The sequence below is a fragment of the Equus asinus genome, chromosome 2, assembly GCF_041296235.1.
Source record: "Equus asinus isolate D_3611 breed Donkey chromosome 2, EquAss-T2T_v2, whole genome shotgun sequence".
Classification (NCBI taxonomy): Eukaryota; Metazoa; Chordata; class Mammalia; order Perissodactyla; family Equidae; genus Equus; species Equus asinus.
The window spans coordinates 126,611,059-126,626,699 of NC_091791.1; the positions used below are offsets into that span (position 1 = coordinate 126,611,059).

The window sequence follows — 15,641 nt, forward strand, 5'->3', positions numbered from 1 at the left end:
GAAGATTTTTAAGCGACTTTCCTGGGGGTGTGAGTGAGCCCTTGGGCTGCCACAGGAAGGCTGTTCCTGCTCCAGGTCCGTGGCTGAAATCTCCCATTGGGGTGTGTGTGGGACACTGAGCCATCTACCGCTCAGCCCCTCCAAGGGGGACTCCCTTGTCCCCCTTCCTGGCTCCCTCAGGCCCTGGGACCCCACAGTTGTGTGCTCTGTGCCACATCTTGTTCTTTATCCCCCTGAAGACCAGCCTATGTACTTTTTTACTAAGATCCAACAAATATCCATTTTTTTTAATAACTTAAAAAGCTATAACACTGCCACCTTTGTTATCTGTGAAACAAGGTCTCCTATTTGTGTGGTTCTTCATATGTTAAAGGACTATTTTTACAAACGTGTTCTTGTTGGTTCACACGAGATCCTGTGAGGTAAAAATGATCTGAATTACCCCATTTTACAGAGTCAGAGCCTGAGCATCAGCAAATTTGACACACCAGACCAGAGTTATATGCTACTGAGAATGGAAACTCAGTGTCTTGGCCTATGGCCCAGCAAGCTCATGGTTAGTTAACATGGATAAACCTAAGACAGAGTTCAGAGATGAAGCACAAGTGATGTATGTGGACTTGCTCTTAGAGACTAAAACTCCAGGATTGGAATTTGGGCATCTGGGACAGGCGGGGGGGTTAAGGGTGGTGGCACTGATCAAATCATATTACCTGTGCCAGGGGAAGCCTGCAGTACTGCTGTGAATTCCATCTGCGACAGCCAAGACAGAAACCATTAATGATACATTGCCAACATCCTCGGCCTCCCACACTTGCTTGTGAAGGGTTTTACCACCTGTGGCTCTGGGGACACAGACAGGGGTACAATATTACCCAGCAGGCGGCAGGGCAAAGTTCCTATAGACCCTGGTCTCTGGCTCCTGACTCCTCTAGGGGGTAATTCTTGAAGCTGAAGCTTCTTTCCCTCCATATGGATCTCCCTTTTGGAGATGATCCCGGGCAGGCCCACCCTGGGTCTCCCCACGTGGAATGGGGGGTTCACATCCATGAGGCCCTCAGCACCGAGCAACAACGGGTTGTCAGCTCTGCTACGTCCTGGAAGGTCCCCTCAAAGAGCAGCTCTCCCATGCCTGGGAAGTCCCGTCTTGACCAGGCGAGAGGCTGCTCAGTCTCTGGGGTGGGCAGAGCAGAGATTGTGACTGCAGCATCAGGCTGTGGAGATTCATATCTTTATTGAAGGCTGTGGAAGTGGAAAAAGGGCAGAACAGTCTCTTCTTACAAAACCTGTGATCAGCTACATCTGAAGACAGCAAGCACTGGGGGGCTGGGCTTGGAGCTGGAAATGAGCAGGCGCTGCTGAGTTCACCATGAGGCTCGGGGGGAGATGATATAGGGAGTGGCCCAAGTGCTGCCTTGCAGCTGCCAAGATGGTCATCACAGCTAGGCTGGGGCCCCAGTCCCCCTCCTCCCCTCCACCTATCAACCTGTTCCCACAGGAGCTTCAGAGCCAGCACCTGCTTTGAATCAGAATTCTAGTTCAAATGCATTGGCGTTCACTGTTAGAGCCAGCACTGTCACCACGGTAGTAAGTTCCTATGGGCACCCACTGGATGGGGGCTGAGGTGTGGACACACAGACTTCAGCCCTGTGAAAGCTGAGGCCATAAAGGCTGGAGGCCTGGGCTGTGTCCCAGAGGCAGGGAGCGGAGGAAGAGGCATGGCAGAGGAGGAGGCAGAGGGGACAGTCATTCTGCTAGTCAGACAGGATGGCCCTGACCTGCCTGTGTTCTGCTGCTGACCACAAGGTTGGGGCCTTAGCTTAGGGCTGGGAGCTTGGGCGCAAGAAAGAAAACTTTCTTGTCCACTGCCTCAGAGGCCTGCTGTCCATTCCTAAAACCCCGGAGTGGCAGACCTGGGTGGGAGCTTTCAGGCTGTTGGGGCCAACCAGCCCATTTTACAGGTGGAGATGCGGGACTCAGGAAGGGGCCTTTTCCTGAGTCACACTCAGAGCACACAGTCGGGGCCGAGACTTTCTCTGCAGCTCCACGCTGCCTCCCCTTGGAGAAGCAGTCTATCAGAGCAGTGGTTCTGAAACTTAGCGGGCATCAGAATCATCTGGCAAACCTGCTAAAGCAGCTTGCTGGGCCCCGCCCCAGGGACTCTGCTTCCGGAGGTCTGGGATGGAGGCTCCCAGGGGATGCCAGTGCTTCGGGTCCCTGGACTACACGGAGAGCGGCACTGGGTTAGAGGACGTTCCTCTGGAGGGCTGGGGATGCAGTGCAGAGATGCAAAGGGCCATGCTGAGAGGAGTAGGCGGCCTCAACTAAGGGGAGGTGTTTGTGTGGCCAAGAGGGAGGAAGTAAGCTTGGAAGGGTCAGACTTTGGCAGTAGGAACAGGCATGGGGCAGCCTCCGTCTCTGCTGATATGAGGCCCTTTGGGGCTGAAAATGTTCCAAAGGGGAAGTGAACAGAGAGTGGCCTCCAGGCAGGCAGAGGCTGGGAGAATCCAAACTTACAAGGGGCAGTTTGTTTTGAAAGGCACTTTGAGTACCTGTGGGGCCACTGATGTTGTCGAAAGTGTCCATGGGAGCTGCCAGCAAGTCCCCTGGGGCAGTGGCCGAAGGTCAGGGAAGAGCTGCAAGGACACCCATGGAAGTGGCAAGTCAGGTGGCTGGGGCAAGACGGGGTCACTTAGAGAGCCCAGAGGCCATGACATCTTCCCCCAGGACCTCCTTGGTTTTGGCTCCTGGAGGGGAGGGGCCAGCAGGCTAGGTGAGCTGCTCCCAGGGCCCCCAATGCGATCTAGTGGAAGGTGGCTGCTTGGCCCTGGAACCTTCTCTGTGGGATTTTTAGAGACGGGGAATTTGGTCCCAGAGAACTGATTCTTAACAAAATGACAACTGAGTACAGGAGACCAGGACTTGCAAATGCTGTGATGGGTGGGGCCTGGCTCAGGGAACCCATCCCACTGCTTCCAGAGCCTCCAAGCCAGTCCTCCCCTCCTCTCAGCTCTGCTGGGAGGGCCTTTCTGCCAAGCTGTGGCCGGTGAGCCGGGCAGAGGCGCCTTCTGCCCGAGTCAAGGCCGGCCCATCCAACAGGCCTTTGAAGTAGGTACTCAGAGCCTGCAGTTTGAAAGCAGGCTGGGCAGCGGGCAGCGAGGTGGTCTGCGGGCTTAGGTAGCCACTGTACTTCTTCAGGCCCCGCTGTGGGTCACGGCGGTGTGCGGTCAGCAGCTCCATGAAGCTCACGTTGTGGAGCGCCAGGAGGCGGGCCTCGGCCTGGAGCAGGACAGCCGCCTGCACCAGGGGCTGCAGGGACGCGAAGCACTGCAGGCTGCTGAAGGAGTAGATGTGCTGGGCCAGCTGGGGGCCTGGGGAGATATCAAGGAGGCGACACAGGTCGCGCATGGTCACCACGGTGGCCAGGGCGCTGCGTTCGCTCATGTTTCTCACCAGGTAGGTCTTGGCCAGACTCTTGAGTTTGAAGCTGCTGGCCCTGGGCACGCGCTCCCGGATGAGGGGCAGGGTGGCCAGGAAGCCCGAGATGGCCTCCTGGAACTCCCACAGCCTGTTCATGCCCTCCAGGGCCTGGAAGAAGTGGGGGAGGCTGGGCCCCCACAGCTTATAGCAGGCCAAGATGGGGTGGCGCATGGAGCTCAGGAAGCAGAGGAAGCGCTGCAGCCCCACCTCCAGCGAGACGGCCTTGGAGTAGACGCTGAAGGAGGCTCCGGGCTGGATGAGCACGCGGAACTTGCTTTCCTGGTTCACAGCCGCCAGCTGCCTAATCTTCTGGGCTGGGCAGGAGAGAAGGGCAGGGTGAGGCCCCAGGGGCATGGGAGGCATTGGGTGGGAACAGGGGTCCTCTAGCGCTGCCGACCCACCATCCAGAGACCTCCTCTTTGCAGCCTGCCGGCGGGCACCAAACATCAACCTCCAAATGTGGCTCTGACCCTGGCTGTGATGGGGACAGGGGTCAGCAGGGGAGGTCAGGCTGCCCTGCAAACACCCCTTGCTCACCTGCTGGGAGTCCAGCTCCCTGCTACCTTGCTGCTTGCCCCAGAGTTCACCAAACCCTTTAGATCCAGGTCCCTCCTGTCTGTCTTCTGTCAGCCCGCAACGCCCCCTACACTCGAGACCCCTCATTGTTTCTGCTTGGCCCTCTACTCCCTGCCCCCTGGCCTCCAAACCCATCAGTCACTTAGCTAAAGCTCCCAGCCTTCAGAGCCCTGGGATAGACAGCACACCTGGCCAGGCCACTCCATTCAGAGCATGGCCCAGAGCCTCACTGGGAGGTCTGCAAATGCCTCCCTTGTCCTACGGAAACACCTGCTGCTTCTGGCTGGCTGGTGAGCCCCATGTCGAGTCCACACTACAGGGCAGGGCATTGCAGGTGGCACTACAGGCCAGACCAAGGACAGTGGGGAGTAGAGGGGCTAGCAGGAGAAGGGGTGCTCTCTCTGTTGGCCTCCCTGTGCAGCAGCCTATAGAATGGGCCCTGTGCTCAGAAATGTGCAGTCACAGCCTAAGGCCTTGCTTGGATTGCTGGTCTCACAGCAGTGACTTTCTGCCCTGTGTCTCTGTTTAGAAGTGTGTTCCCAGGCTTTCTAAGAGAAGCACCAGGCAGAGGTGAACTCCTGGAGGCACCCGCCTCACGCTTTCAGGCACTGGGCAAGGCAGAAGTCCTTATTGGTGGTACAGCTGGGCGTCCCAGGGGAGACGCAGTAATCTGCCCACTCTCTGCCTGCAGTCACTGGCCAGCGCTCAGGGCTCTTGGGCCTTGCAGATGGCTTTGCCTGCACTTAACTTGGGGACTCAGAGACTAAGCTAGAAAGGGGTAGGGGTGTACTGGAGAACCCACTTTCATTGTCAATCATGAGGTCAAAGAAAACCAGGGGCCTGTCTTCTGCTTGGGAGTCGGCGAGGCTCTCGTTCAGGACCCTGAGGGAGCTGGGGCCCTCCAGCTGGAGGTCACTGGACTCGCTGCTGCTGTCATCCAGTTCTCGGGAGGACTGCAACACAGAGAAACCAACAGGTCAGGGGTCCGGAGGGCGAGAGGGGGCACACTGGTAATGCACAGATGTGCCAGTAAGTCGGTGTGTGTGGTTGTGTGTGCAAGAATGTGAATGTGTGGGAACACGAGCAAGTTGGTATGGCTGGGGGCATCTGTGTGCACATGAGGGTGATGTATTATTGGGAAAGGGAAGGTGCGTGTCCAAGTGAGTGCATGTGCATGGGGGAATGTGTGTGCGTGAACAGATGTGAATGTGCATGTGCACGTGCGAGGGTTGTGTGTGTGAGCCGCTGCGTGTGCATCAGTGAGTAGGAGTGAGGATGCGGTCCTGCAGGCAAGTGTGAGTGTATGTGCAAGCACGAGTGTGGGAATAAATGCAGATGTGAACTGTGTGTGTGTGTGCATCCGGGTGTGCATGAGGGGTGTGATTATGGACCTGTGTTGACACACAGTGTGTGAATCTGTGAGCAGGCGTGTGCATGGGTGAGTAGTGCTGGGTGTGGGGGCAGTGCTGTGGTGGGCAGGGAGGGGTCTGCTCCTCACTTCATCTCTGAGCAGACTCAGAAATATCATGAACTTGGAACAGGAGGAAGGAGCCTCATCTCCATCCCCAGATGTTTCTCTGGAAGGGGACAGGAGCCAAAGCCAGCTGAGGTCCCAGTGTCCTACACAGAGGGGAGGGGTGGATTGCTTGGCTTCTAGAATGCCACATCTAGGTGGACATGCAGAGCCTGGCAGTGAGAGCAGTGGAGGGAGAAGGAGGCTTAGAGCCTGGAGGACCCCCTACCCTGCCCCGTGCTAGGGAAGCCTGAGGCCCAGAGGTCCTCGAGGCTGGGCACCTGAGGCTCCGTTCTTTCCAGCACCAAGCCCAAAAAGTTTGAAAGGCCTCAGGTAGGGGAAGGGCTCCAGTTCTGAGAGTCTCCCAGGAGGCTGGGGCTAAAGAGGGAGGAGGGGCCTCTCGTAATATATAGATTTAATTGCTCATCATCTGCACAGCTGCCAAATCCAGACGTTCTATCTTTGGTGACCTGCTTAGAACCTCCTGTGAATGCCACCTGAGGACATTATCCAGAGACCAGGAGGAAGGGACATGGCCAATGTCACAGGGCCAACTGGGGACACTGCTGGGAGAGTCCAGAGCAGGCCTCAGGTCTTTCCTCCTTATGGACTGGCTGATGGAGTTGGCCTCACCTGGGGCTGACTGAGCCCAGGAACTCTGGCCTCTGGCTAATGTCCCTGGCCCAGAAGATTATTAACGTGTTCTCCTAGGTCCTTCTACTCTCTAGATGAAACATCTGTTTTAACAAAACTTCAGCTAAGAGCTATGTCATTACTAACCACAGGTAAAATGTGCTGGATTTTCCTAGGAGTGGAAATTTGCATTTCACAGCCCTACCCCAGGCTCACCGACTTCCTTCCAGTTGCTGATAGAAACAGACATTCACTCTGAGTCCATCTAGAGCTGGTTCTGCTTAGAGAAGCCCGTGAGTTCTGGGACTTTATACATAAGGTCCTATAAAAGACTTTGCCAAATGCCTTGCACTGTCCGTCTCCATGATTTGGCCACGCTTCAGGGGCTGATTTTGCATGTCTTGCTCTGAGTCTGTCTCACCGTCCTGGCTCCCTCTCCTTCCTGTAAGGAGCCTTCTACAGGTGTCTTTCTTGAGTTGCTAGCTGGTGGACAGGACGGGAGACACCGCCTTCCTCCCCTGTGGGAAAATCCGGTTGTTTTCTGTCTCCAGCGCCTGCTCTTGCACTTGGGCTGGTGGAAAGTGCTGGACTCCCCTTGCTATGTTCTCCTCTTGGCCTCAGCTGCCTCTTGCCAATGTCTGAAGAGCCGTCCCCTGGGCCGAGTCCTCTTTGTCACCCACCAACAGGGCACATTGGGCTTTCTCTTCTTCCTTCTCCTTTTCGCTCCAAACAACACTGCAGAAGCCCTTACAGTGGCCTGGAGTGCTCCACCTGTCTCCTCCTTCAGGCCTTAGAGCCAGCCTTCTCTTCAGATGTTCTCTTCTAAGAGTGGAGCTCCCTGGAGAGCAGCACAGCTGGATCTTGGGGCTTGCTCCCTCCTCTTTATACCAGGGTCATATATGATGGCCATCAGAATCTCATTTTTAGAGCCTCCCATTGTCCCGGGGTCATTTTCTCTTTTTTACTCACGGATATGTCCTTTGTCCTGCAGTTACTGAAGACCCTGCTTGCTCCCTTAATAAAAGGACATCCCCTTTTCGATAAGCTCGCTAAAGGAGGGAAGGCTGGGTCTTCTAGCCCCAACTGCTCTTCCTCTCAGATTCCTCTTGTCCTTGAGGACTTCCATAAAGTGCAGCACAGGGCCGGCCCCGTGGCCCAGTGGTTAAGTTCATGTACTCCGCTTCGACGGCTCAGGGTTTCACCAGTTTGGATCCCAGGCATGGACATGGCTCCGCTCATCAGGCCACGTTGAGGCGGCGTCCCACACAGCACAACCAGAGACACTCACAACTACAATATACAACTATGTACTGGGGGGCTTTGGGGAGAAAAAGAAGAAAAAAAAGAGAAGATTGGCAACAGTTGTTAGCTCAGGTGACAATCTTTAAAAAAAAAAAAGTACGCCTCCTCTATGGGGCTGGTCTCACTGGAAGGCCTTCCACTGACCTCCAGCCAGCTGTAAACTCAATTCCCCTCCCTGCCTGAAATCCCAGCAACACAGCACATTTAAAACAAGACTCTTTTTTTTAAAAGCATGCTTTTTGGTGAGGAAGATTGGCCCAATCCATCTATTGCCAATCTCCCTCTTTTTTTCCTCCCCAGAGCCCCAGCGCATAGTTGTATATTCTAGTTGTAGGTCCTTCTGGTTGTGCTATGTTGGATGCCACCTCAGCAATGGCCTGACGAATGGTGCCATGTGCATGCCCAGGATCCGAACTGGCGAAACCCTAGGCTGCCGAAGCAGAGTGTAGGAACTTAACCTGGCCCCTTTCATCTCTTTCTTTTGTTCTCTTCCTTCTAGTTCTATGTGGGACACAGCCACAGCATGGCTTGATAAGCAGTGCATAGGTCCGCACCCAGGATCTGAACCAGTGAACCCCAGGCCACTGAAAGCAGAGTGTGTGAACCTAACCACTCTGCCACCCACCAGGCTGACCCCCGAAAAGACTTTTCTAAAGACCCAAGTTTAACAGAGGGCAATCCGCCCATAGAGACTCTGGCACAGGATGTCTTTCTGGCTCTGCTCACTAAAGGAAACCCTCAAGACCCACCCCGACACCCCCACTTCTGGCCTTATTACAATCGGGAGCAGAGAGGGACAGTAGTAGAGCCCAAAACCCAAGCCAGGAGAGGGCCTTTCCTTGGAAAAGGCTGAGATTGCTTGGAAGGGAAAAGGAATGCAGCAGAGGGAATGGAGCGGGGAAGAGACGAGAGCCCATGTGCAAGGACTGGAAAGTGAAAAGTGGGGAGCGGCTTTGAGGAACTAGGGAGGGGGAGACGATGAGAGCCACAGGAAAGGGGAGAGGAATTTAAGAAGTGCTGCTGTGAGTTAGGAATTGGATGCCTTTTAACACTCTTTGAAAGATGCAAGTAAATACTGGAATTTATTTATTCTGCTTGGTTAATGAACTGTTTCTTTGACTGCAAAACTGTGCTCAGACCAAGCCATGTGGGATCCAGGACTTTTCCAAGGTACACATGCAATCTGGTTCATGAGCTATGTTTCACTTATCTTCATCACAGGTCAACTTAGCAGGTCAAGAGCATTCCAACTCAACACAGCAGGTCTAATGACCATACCAAATGTGGTCATAGGGAGCAGCTGGGTTGACATTTTAATCACCTTCCTAAAGTCTAGGAGGTTGATCTGGAGGATCCAGTGTCTCCTCTCCCTGCTGGATCATAGCCCAGGAGGTACATGTCGCCTTCATTCAAAGCTGATACCTACACAAATGTGCAGCGCTTCTCTGACACAAATGTGGAACTCGTGCCCCCAGTTCAGCAGTCCTCTACTTTGGCTGTGCATTAGCAGCTTTAGAAATCTTGATGCCCAGGCTGAACCCTAGACCAATTCAATTAAAATCTCTGGGGGTGGGACCCAGGAATCTGTCCTTGGTAAAACCCCCCAAGTGATTCCAGGGTACAGCCAGGGCTGAGAATGACTGTCCTAATTACTGATTCATTCATTCCATGTTTGGTCATCAGCAGATCAGACAAGAGCCAGACTCTGATATTCAGCATCCAGTCACCTGAAGACATTAATTATCTAGTATCTGGCATTAATTCTTATCAAGAGTCCCCAAGCTGCTGAGGAACTTTCTCAGCACCCAAGCTTAAGTAACAGCTGGGATCAGTTTGGCAAGACACACACATTGCTGTTTGCCGCAGAAACAAAACCCCAGCTCTTGCAGTTTTTAAGGCCCCAAAACTACCTCACATGCATCTGTGAACTGGATCACCTCATCAGCTGGCCTGTGGCCTTGACTACCTTCTGCCCACTGCTCCAGCCCCTCCGCAGGCTGCTGCTGTCCCTCAGGGGACATGGCTCCCATCTTCCCAGACGGGCACCTGTTTCTTTTTCTAACACACTCACCAGCATCACAGCCCCTCCCCTGGATCAGCTGCTCCTCACAGGCCTCCCTTGCACTTCCAGTCACCACTGCCACTTCTACCAGGGGCTTGGCTGGGCCCCCTCCTGCTTCCACTTGGTCCTGCTGCTGCTGCACTCTGGGGCCAGTCATCTGTGCACGAGTGGGTGAGAACTCCCATCCTTTTCTGCCTTGGATCCTAACATAAGGCCCACAATAGAGGAGGCACTGCTGACTCACCCTCGTTTTTAAGCATGGTCCTCACTCCAGGTCTCCACCATGAGGGTCTTGCCCCTCCACCCAACTATGGCCCCACTGCCTCTTCCAGCAGGGGGAGGTCTCTTATAGAGCACTCTTCCTGCTTAAGCAGTCACTCCACAATGCCAGGCCTACACCAGAGCCACCCGCCACGTCTAGCTAGAGTCCACCAACTGGCACAGCTGCAGCCGGAGCTGGGTGAGGGCAGGCAAGGGGTGCCTACATGCCCTGGTACACTTGAAAAGGTGATTTCTTAGCAGGCCAGTATTCTACAACTTTCACACTGTAAAGTCAGATAAACTTCATGGAGTGGGCATCGGTGTGCGGAAGGCTGGCACACCCTGTGAATGTCACCCTACCTACCCCCTCCAAGTTGCCATGGGTACTCTAAGAGAACCAAGGAGTCTGGAAGGGGGCATGGGAGCTGCGTGAGAAATGCACGAGAGGGACCTAATTTATTTTCTTTAAAACTTTTTTTTCCCAAAAAGCTTGGGACACCTGTAATGGTTAAATTAAAAAATGTGTGTCTAGGGGACCAGCCCAGTGGTGCAGCAGTTAAGTGTGCATGCTCTGCTTCAGCAGCCCAGGGTTCACAGGTTTGGATCCCAGGTGCAAACCTACACACCACTCATCAAGCCATGCTGTGGCGGTGTCCCACACACAAAATAGAGGAAGACTGGCACAGACGTTAGCTCAGGGACAATCTTCCTCAAGCAAAAAGAGGAAGATTGGCAACAGATGTTAGCTCAGGGCTAATCTTCCTCACCAAAAAAAAATGTGTCTGACGAATACCTACACAAAAGTGGTGGTCCTCTGGCTCTCGCCTCCAGACACCGCCTCCAAAGGTGAGCAGCTGCTTCTAATTGTTTAATTCTTCATAACCTGAAAGGTGCTTCTACCTCCTTCCTTGATTAACCTCAGACATCACCTAGTAACTCTTTGTTGACAGCTGAGGATTCGACTGACACCCCACCCCCTAAATATTGCTGGTTTCAGTTCCTCCACTTGACTCTCGTGAAGACCGGTGAGACTAGTGGCATTTCAATCCTCTTCTCTAGCTTCCCTTCCCAGGCTTCTACCTCCACCCAGGGTCAGTTTTAATCTTACAGGATGGAAAGAAGGGCTCGGATTTCGGAGGAATTCAGAACATGTAAAGATAAGACTCAAAAATTGACTGAGTGTGAGGAATAATAAAAAGGGGGGTTGTGCAGGGCAGCTCTGGGGTCTCGGCTTGTGTAACTGGGCAGATTGGTACAACTTGCCGATAAGGGAGGACAAGAGACAAAATTTGAGGTTTCTATAGGGCATCTGAGGGCAAGTTTGACGTGTTTATGGGGCATCCGAGTGGAGACATCGGAAGGCCATTGGCTACACTGGTCTGGCAGGCAGGAGTGAGTGCTGGACATCAGCAGCTCCTGGGCAGTAACTGAAGCCATGGGTGGAGCTAGGTCACCAGGGAGAGGACACAGACTAAAAAGAGAAGAGGGCCCAGAAGCAAAGCGGGAAGAACAATATTTAAAAGAATAGGGACCCAAAAGAGAGGGAGGAGGAGCAGCCAGAACTACAGGTGAAGCTGCGAGGGAGAGCAGAGGACCTGAAAGGAACTGATAGAGCTGAGGGACAGGAGGCTGTGGTCAGTCTGAGTGGGCCAATTCTCAGTGATGGTAAGGTCCAGGGTGTGGCCATGTGGTTGGCGGCTGCAGCAGAATAGAGTGAAGACCCTCAAGAGCTCAAAGAGTGCAGAGGTCAGGGTGGTGGATGCTGAAGTCACCCAGGAAGAAGGTGGGGACAGGAAACCTAGGAGGCAGATGCCAGGGCCTTCCCTGTGTGGGGTGAGGTGGGAGGAGATCTGAGGGCCTGGGGAAAGTAGGGTTCACCTGGAGACCTGGAACCTCAAAGGCGCAGGAGATCTTACCAGATGGTGGGACTGAAACAGTCCAGGAGGCACAGAGGGCCTTGACCCCACCTCCCACTTCTGATGCTCATAGGGTGTGGGAGAAAGAGACAGTTTTCCCACAGGAGAACCAAGTTTCTGTGCAGGGAGGAGGCAAAGCCGCCTGCAGGGAAGAACTAAGTCCAGCAGGGAAGCTGATGGTCATGGAAGAAGGGTTTGCAAGGGTATCTTTCAACACATATTTATTGAGCAGCCACATCTGCCAGGTCCCAGGATGGACACAGTCTCCGCCCTCATGGGCTCAGATCCTGGCAGAGGCCCAGTGGAAAGGCTTGGGGTGGGGGGATGGGGCAGTGGGAGGTGCAAAGGGCAAGAGAAGCTTTCTTTTGGTGGACAGAGGCCCAGGGATGTGTGGAAGGGTGGCCTGAATCTCAGTCGTCACATGACCTCTTGGCTGAAGAGGACTTAAGTCTTTCTGCCAGAGTCCATGTAGCCATTCGTTCCCTGGTTTCCTCCTTGATCAAGATATACTGAATGCCTAGTGTGTGCAGGACCTTTAGTACGTGGGCTGGGCTGGGCTGGGCAGTGGGCCAGAGGCTCAGGGAGCAGGGCGTGGGTGTTTGGCTGCAGGGTTACAAGATGGTGGCCAGCAGCTATAGAAGACGAGGCAGTAGGGGCTCTCAGAGGCTTGCCTGAGGGGGACCCAGGCTGGCGGGAGGCTTCTCTGGAGGGTGGGGTGGTAGGACTGCAATTGGAGGGACTTCCACTGGGACCTGGACTTGGGGATTCTCTATGGGGGCTCTGTCAGAATCCCTGGGGGAGACTCCTGTCCCAAGAGTCTGGGGTGTTCTGCTTCCTCCCACGCCCCCTCTGAGACAGGCGTCAAGCTGAGGAGCCACAGAGGAGAGAGGAAGGGCAAAGAAGTTGTTCAGCCACTGGGTTACATGGGGGGAGCCCCGGAGACAGTGGCCGCGGGATCGCACTGCGCGTCTCGCCCGTCGGGGTTGGCCACTTGCTGTTTGGAGGTGGGCAGGACGCTCCTGGGGATTGGCAGGAGGGTTGGGAGGCCCTGTGGTGGCAGGGGTGGCGGCTTGGACCGCGGTGGGAGGACAAGTCCACATGGGGGCACAATACACTTTGAGGGGCAAGCGGAATAAGTGGCGAAGGCGGGTACTTCCTTGTGCTCTGCGTGACAGGAAGCTGATCCCACGGTGGATGGCAGCACGCTCCTGGTGACCGGCAGTCTGGCTGGGACACTCGACATCAGAGACAGCAGCTTGCTTGGTGGAATCGTGGGAAGGCAAAGGCGGGGGGCGGCATGCGCCACGTGGCAGACGGATAAGACGCCGGCAGCGGTGGGATGCTCCTCGCGCTCTCTGCAGCAGGTGGGCTGGCGAGGAGTGTGGCGCATCGGTCTCCGTGGGCTCCACGCGCTTTCCAACACAGAACCTCAGACTAAGGGCTGGAAGGGACCTTGGGGACCACCCAGGCCAACCTTTCACTCTGTTCAGATCCCCGTTCCCCTGGACAGGTGACAGCTCAGCCTCCATTAACAAACCTCCAGAGACAGAATGGTTACAACCCACAAGGCCACTTGTTCCATTGTGGGATGGCTGTAAAGAAGTTCTTCCTTACATGGAATGAAAACTTGCCTGTTTGGGCCATGGACAGTGCTGCCCATGCCCTCACACCCCTGCACTGGCCCTAAGTGGCTGCGATTAACCAGGCAATGGGTTCTTGTCCACCCCCCTCACTGAGGACTTAAGAGGACAGAAAATGCATAAGGAAGCTCCAGACAAAAGTATTGGCTAGTCGAGAAAAGAGACAGGGCTCAGGAAGTAAGCATTCTATCAGCTTTTTAGAAGAGTACATGTGGTTACTAAAGGCTCCTGCCCCAGTATGGAGAAGGGCTGGGGTGCCCCAGGCCCGCAGCTGGCATTTGGAGACTGTCCTCAGGACAGTTCAGGACTCATGGCTGCGCTGGAAATTCCCCAGGTGCAAGGTGAGTCTAGGTGCAAGGTGAGTCTGAGAGTCACCTGCTGTGGCTGTGCCCCTTGGGACCTGAAATTGGGGGAGGCCAGGGTCCTGGGCCAAACTTCTGGGCCACTCACCGAGTTTTCGGCATCTGAGTCTTCTGAGCTGCTGATCACCACAACGCGTTCCTCTGAAACAGGGCAGGGGAGACAGCGTTAGGCCCTGCCGGGGATGCCCGCTGGGTGGGATCCGGGGTGTCCTCCCGTGGGAATCCTTGCAGACCACTGGACTGGGTGGGTGACGTGTGCCCTGCAAGGGGGGATGTGAACATTCACCGTGTACGCCTGTGTGAATCTGTTTACTTAAAGCGGCTTTGCATCACTGCCTGCTATGCCCTGCCTGTGAATACTTAATTCAGCTGCTGGCTAAATTCAGAATTTCCTCCCTGTAGAGGTTTGACACTTTCTGCAATCTTTTTTTTGAGGAAGATTAGTCCTGAGCTAACTACTGCCAGTTCTCCTCTTTTTGCTGAGGAAGCCTGACCCCGAGCTAACATCCGTGCCCATCTTCCTCTACTTTCTATGTGAGATGCCTACCACAGCATGGCGTGCCAAGTGGTGCCACGTCCACACCCGGGATCTGAACCGGGGAACCCCGGGCCGCTGAAGCAGAACGTGCGAACTTAACTCCTGCGCCACTGGGCCGGCCCCACCTTTTGCAATCTTAAAGAAGCACGTTGGTTTCTTCCAATTCTCAGCCCCTTTTGATTACCAACAGCATTTGTGAGCAAGGAATGTCACTTGGGACTCAGTGTGTGAGCCGGGACGGGGCTCAGTCTAGGACCTAGAATGAAAGCAAAGCTGGACTCCAGGTGAAGCAGATCTAGGAAGAACTGTCTTAAATGTTGCAGAATTTTATGGGTTGATCTAAACTCATGCCCAAGGACTCCCTGCCTGGCAGTGCCCATGAAAAATATCTAGGACAAATGAAGTACCTTAGGTGGGTGGCCTTTGCAGAAAAATTTGGGAACTGATGGGTGCAGACTTTATCCAAGTCCTCTCTGGGAGTGTGCTAGGCACCTACTCACAAACATTTCTCGGGGAGAGCACCCTGTGGAGAGGCAGAGTTCTGGGCACTGTAGGGTGTCTTGGGGGAAGGAGCTATGGAACTGTGGGCCTCAGCCCCTCAGGCTCCCCACACTGAATCCCGGCAACGCAGAGGTAAGGTGGATCCCTGTTAATCCCACAGGAAAACCATGGGCTTTCCCTGCCCCGTCAGGTGGGAGCTGAGAGCAGGACACACAGGGAATACTGGTGGCTTTGGGCTCCCTGGGTGGTGTAAGGATGCAGAAGAGGGGCTCCACCCAGTCCCCGGAAGACAGCATGCAGGCCTCAGCCTCTGCTGCCCGCCTACCTGCCTACCTGCCTCCACAGGGTGGTCAGGTGTGTGGTTGCTGTTGGGCAGGAAGTCCTCGTTTCCTATGACAGGGCTCTTGGAGCTGGGAGGCCTGTCCAGGCGGGATGGCGAGACTGCCTTGGAGGTGCTGGGTCTGGGTGGCTCGGGGGAGCTCTGGGCCAACCTTCCCTCCTTCTCTTCAGACTCCATCTTGATGAGCTTCCTGGGGCACTCGGTCTGGCAGGACTTCCTCTTCTGTGGTGTGGCTGTGCTGGTGACCTCCTGTGCAATAGGGAGCCAAAAGGCTGGGTCAGAAGCCTCTAGGGACACCGGGGTGGTAGGCAGAGACCTGGATGTGGGGGGCAGGAGCCTTTGCTCCTGCTGTTCCCTCTGCTCTCTGCCATGCAGATCACGCCTCTCTCCTTACAGAAAGCCCTCCCAGGCGGCCACGCACACAGGCCCTGCCTGCTGACCACCGACCTCTGCTGGCCTGATTGCCCTGGGAGTGGCTCATGCTTAGAGGGGAGCTTCCTGACAAGGCAGCCAAGAG

The 15,641-nt window shown here is 54.9% G+C and overlaps 1 protein-coding gene across 15 annotated transcripts in view; it reads right to left on the reverse strand.

Moving 5' to 3' along the window:
- Positions 1–1,209: 1,209 nt before the first annotated feature.
- Positions 1,210–15,641, reverse strand: part of PML (PML nuclear body scaffold) — a 46,548-nt gene continuing 32,116 nt past the window's right edge. The window contains exons 6-9 of one of the 15 annotated variants that reach the window (XR_011498376.1): positions 15,118–15,373; positions 13,834–14,005; positions 4,859–5,009; positions 1,210–3,789 (exon numbers count right to left, since the gene is read on the reverse strand). Coding sequence is in view for 10 of the 15 variants with exons in the window: in XM_044764527.2 (XP_044620462.1) it covers positions 3,007–3,794; positions 4,859–5,009; positions 13,834–13,886; positions 15,118–15,373 (1,248 nt within the window). In the remaining 5 variants the exon portion in view is untranslated. Of the gene's footprint in view, positions 3,795–4,858; positions 5,010–11,947; positions 13,156–13,833; positions 14,006–15,109; positions 15,374–15,641 lie in introns of those variants that run through there. The other 14 variants (XR_011498374.1, XR_011498371.1, XR_011498370.1 and 11 more) reach the window with 14 other exon arrangements.